Consider the following 2,725-nt stretch of genomic DNA (forward strand, 5'->3'; position numbering starts at 1 on the left):
TTTACTAAATTACTGCAAGCAAAAAATATAAAAAACTAAAAAATATACCCTTTGTGACCACATAGGTTCCTAATAAATAAAGGTCTACTTGGAAGACTGACTACTAAACTTCCTTCTACATGAAAGTGAGGAGACTGATCACTACTGTTTCCTTCTACATGAAAGTGAGGAGACTGATCACTACTGTTTCCTTCTACATGAAAGTGAGGAGACTGATCACTACAGTTTCCTTCTACATGATAGTGTGCAGACTGATCACTACAGTTTCCTTCTACATGAAAGTGAAGAGACTGACCACTACAGTTTCCTTCTACATGAAAGTGTGAAGACTGATCACTACAGTTTCCTTCTATATGAAAGTGAGGAGACTGATCACTACAGTTTCCTTTTATATAAAGGTGTGAAGATCGACCACTATAGCTCCTGTTGTGCTGAAGGTGTGAAGCTTGACCACCTAGTTTTAGATGAAGGTGTACTTGAAGTTTCACCTCATTTGTCTTTGTTTTACTTAATTTGCACATCCTACCTGGGAATATCATACAATGCGCTTCTATAGTGTTTGAAATTGCTTGTGGTTTTCTTATAACTGTCTTCTAAAGGACAATATAGCACAAGTTGAACTTTCTTTTTCTCACATTTTAATTTACATAAATCATTTATTATTTTAAAAACTTCTAAAAAGTTATTTACATCCAAGTGTAGAAAATCAAATTAGTACCTGTTCTAATAAATGTTGGTTAGCCTCAGTACTTTCCTGATTAACAGACCTACAGATAAAAGATAAATACAAATTGCATTTATGAAGAAACAAATAGACTGATTCATATCTCTCAATGGAATATAAGACCGAGGTATGTAACAGAAAACCTAAACCAATCAACATTCTTGATTATTAGTACAATGTAAGTTTTAAGACGTTTCAAACTTAGTAAATCCTACTTTACTATAGCACTGAATTTCAAGCATACGATTTTAAAGATATCTCAACAAATAACTGCAAGTAGAAAACTTCAAAAATTACCTTACATATATAAACTTTTAAAACCTGAACTTCTCATTTTAAGAAATATCACAATTACACACACTACATACTATACACACATTGTACGAAAACACTACCCTAAACTATACACACACTGTACAAAAAACACTACCCTAACCTATACACACACTGTACAAAAACACTACTCTAAACTATACACACACTTTACGAAAACACTACCCTAAACTATACACACACTGTACAAAAAACACTACCCTAACCTATACACACACTGTACAAAAACACTACTCTAAACTATACACACACTTTACGAAAACACTACCCTAAACTATACACACACTGTACGAAAACACTACCCTAAACTATACACACACTGTACAAAAAACACTACCCTAAACTATACACACACACTATACGAAAACACTACCCTAAACTATACACACACTGTACAAAAACACTACCCTAAACTATACACACACTGTACAAAAAACACTACCCTAAACTATACACACACTGTACAAAACACTACCCTAAACTATACACACACTGTACAAAAAAACACTACCCTAAACTATACACACACTGTACGAAAACACTACCCTAAACTATACACACACTATACGAAAACACTACCCTAAACTACACACATATTGTGCGAAAAAACTACCCTAAACTATACACACATTGTACGAAAACACTACCCTAAACTACACACACACATTGTACAAAAACGCTACCCTAAACAACAGATTCTGAAGGTCTTACTGAAAATAAAACTGAACAATCTTCACAGCTTCTTCTAACATCTCCTCACTTGATCTCTTCTCCATGGATAAAGCCTTTAACTGGTGTTCCAATGCCTTTGAAGTTTTAGGATATTCAGAACATTAATTACCAGTTTTTGTTGTTGTTTTTTTACATGTAAATACCAAACCCTTAACACTCTTTTTTCATAATTTATTATTCCATACACAAAAAAAAAACACTGCTTATAATTTACTTTTTACAAGTCTTGCCAACAACAGCACTGATTGTAGATAAGCCAATGATACATTACAGCAGTGGTTCCCAACCTTTTCTCCACCAAGGACCCTTTTTATTATCATTTTCCCCCCAAGGATCCCATGTTTTTGAAAGATTCTGCCTACCCAACAAACTGTTTTCATTAACTAATAATTAACTCGTTCTCCCACTTTTCACTATCAAATAAAAGACATATATATAACTGAGTGTGCAAGTAAAAAAAAAACATCAGTATTAAAAAACTTGCTTGTTTAATCAGATGGTATTACCTACGCGGATCCCCAGGTTGGGAACCACTGTGTTAGAGCCTCAAAACGATATCAAGTCAAACATCAAACTTACTCTCAAACTTTTACAACAAATTCCAATAGCTTAATAATACATACTTTAATAATTACCTGTGCATAAAGTCCCTCCAACATATAAACTTTGGCAGCAGCTTGGTGATCTCCAAAACAGATGCAGTGATTTAGAATTGTGGTAACATCACAACAATGAAGAAAGGACTAAATGTAAACATTCAAACAATGTCAAAGGATCAATTAATAAAACAATTCTTACTCTCTACATCTATTTGATCACAACAATGAAGAAAGGACTAAATGTAAACATTCAAACAATGTCAAAGGATCAATTAATAAAACAATTCTTACTCTCTACATCTATTTGATCACAACAATGAAGAAAGGACTAAATGTA

At 33.2% G+C, this 2,725-nt stretch overlaps 1 protein-coding gene across 1 annotated transcript in view; it reads right to left on the reverse strand.

Annotated features, from left to right (window-relative positions):
• Positions 1-2,725, reverse strand: part of LOC106464039 — a 91,701-nt gene that overhangs the window by 6,376 nt on the left and 82,600 nt on the right. Inside the window, exons 26-29 of the mRNA XM_022391699.1 lie at positions 2,425-2,532; positions 1,769-1,863; positions 719-767; positions 49-593 (exon numbers count right to left, since the gene is read on the reverse strand). Coding sequence (XP_022247407.1) covers positions 49-593; positions 719-767; positions 1,769-1,863; positions 2,425-2,532 — 797 coding nt within the window. The remainder of the gene's footprint in view (positions 1-48; positions 594-718; positions 768-1,768; positions 1,864-2,424; positions 2,533-2,725) is intronic.

The sequence above is a fragment of the Limulus polyphemus genome, unplaced genomic scaffold (genome assembly GCF_000517525.1).
Source record: "Limulus polyphemus unplaced genomic scaffold, Limulus_polyphemus-2.1.2 Scaffold1547, whole genome shotgun sequence".
In the NCBI taxonomy this organism is placed as follows: domain Eukaryota; kingdom Metazoa; phylum Arthropoda; class Merostomata; order Xiphosura; family Limulidae; genus Limulus; species Limulus polyphemus.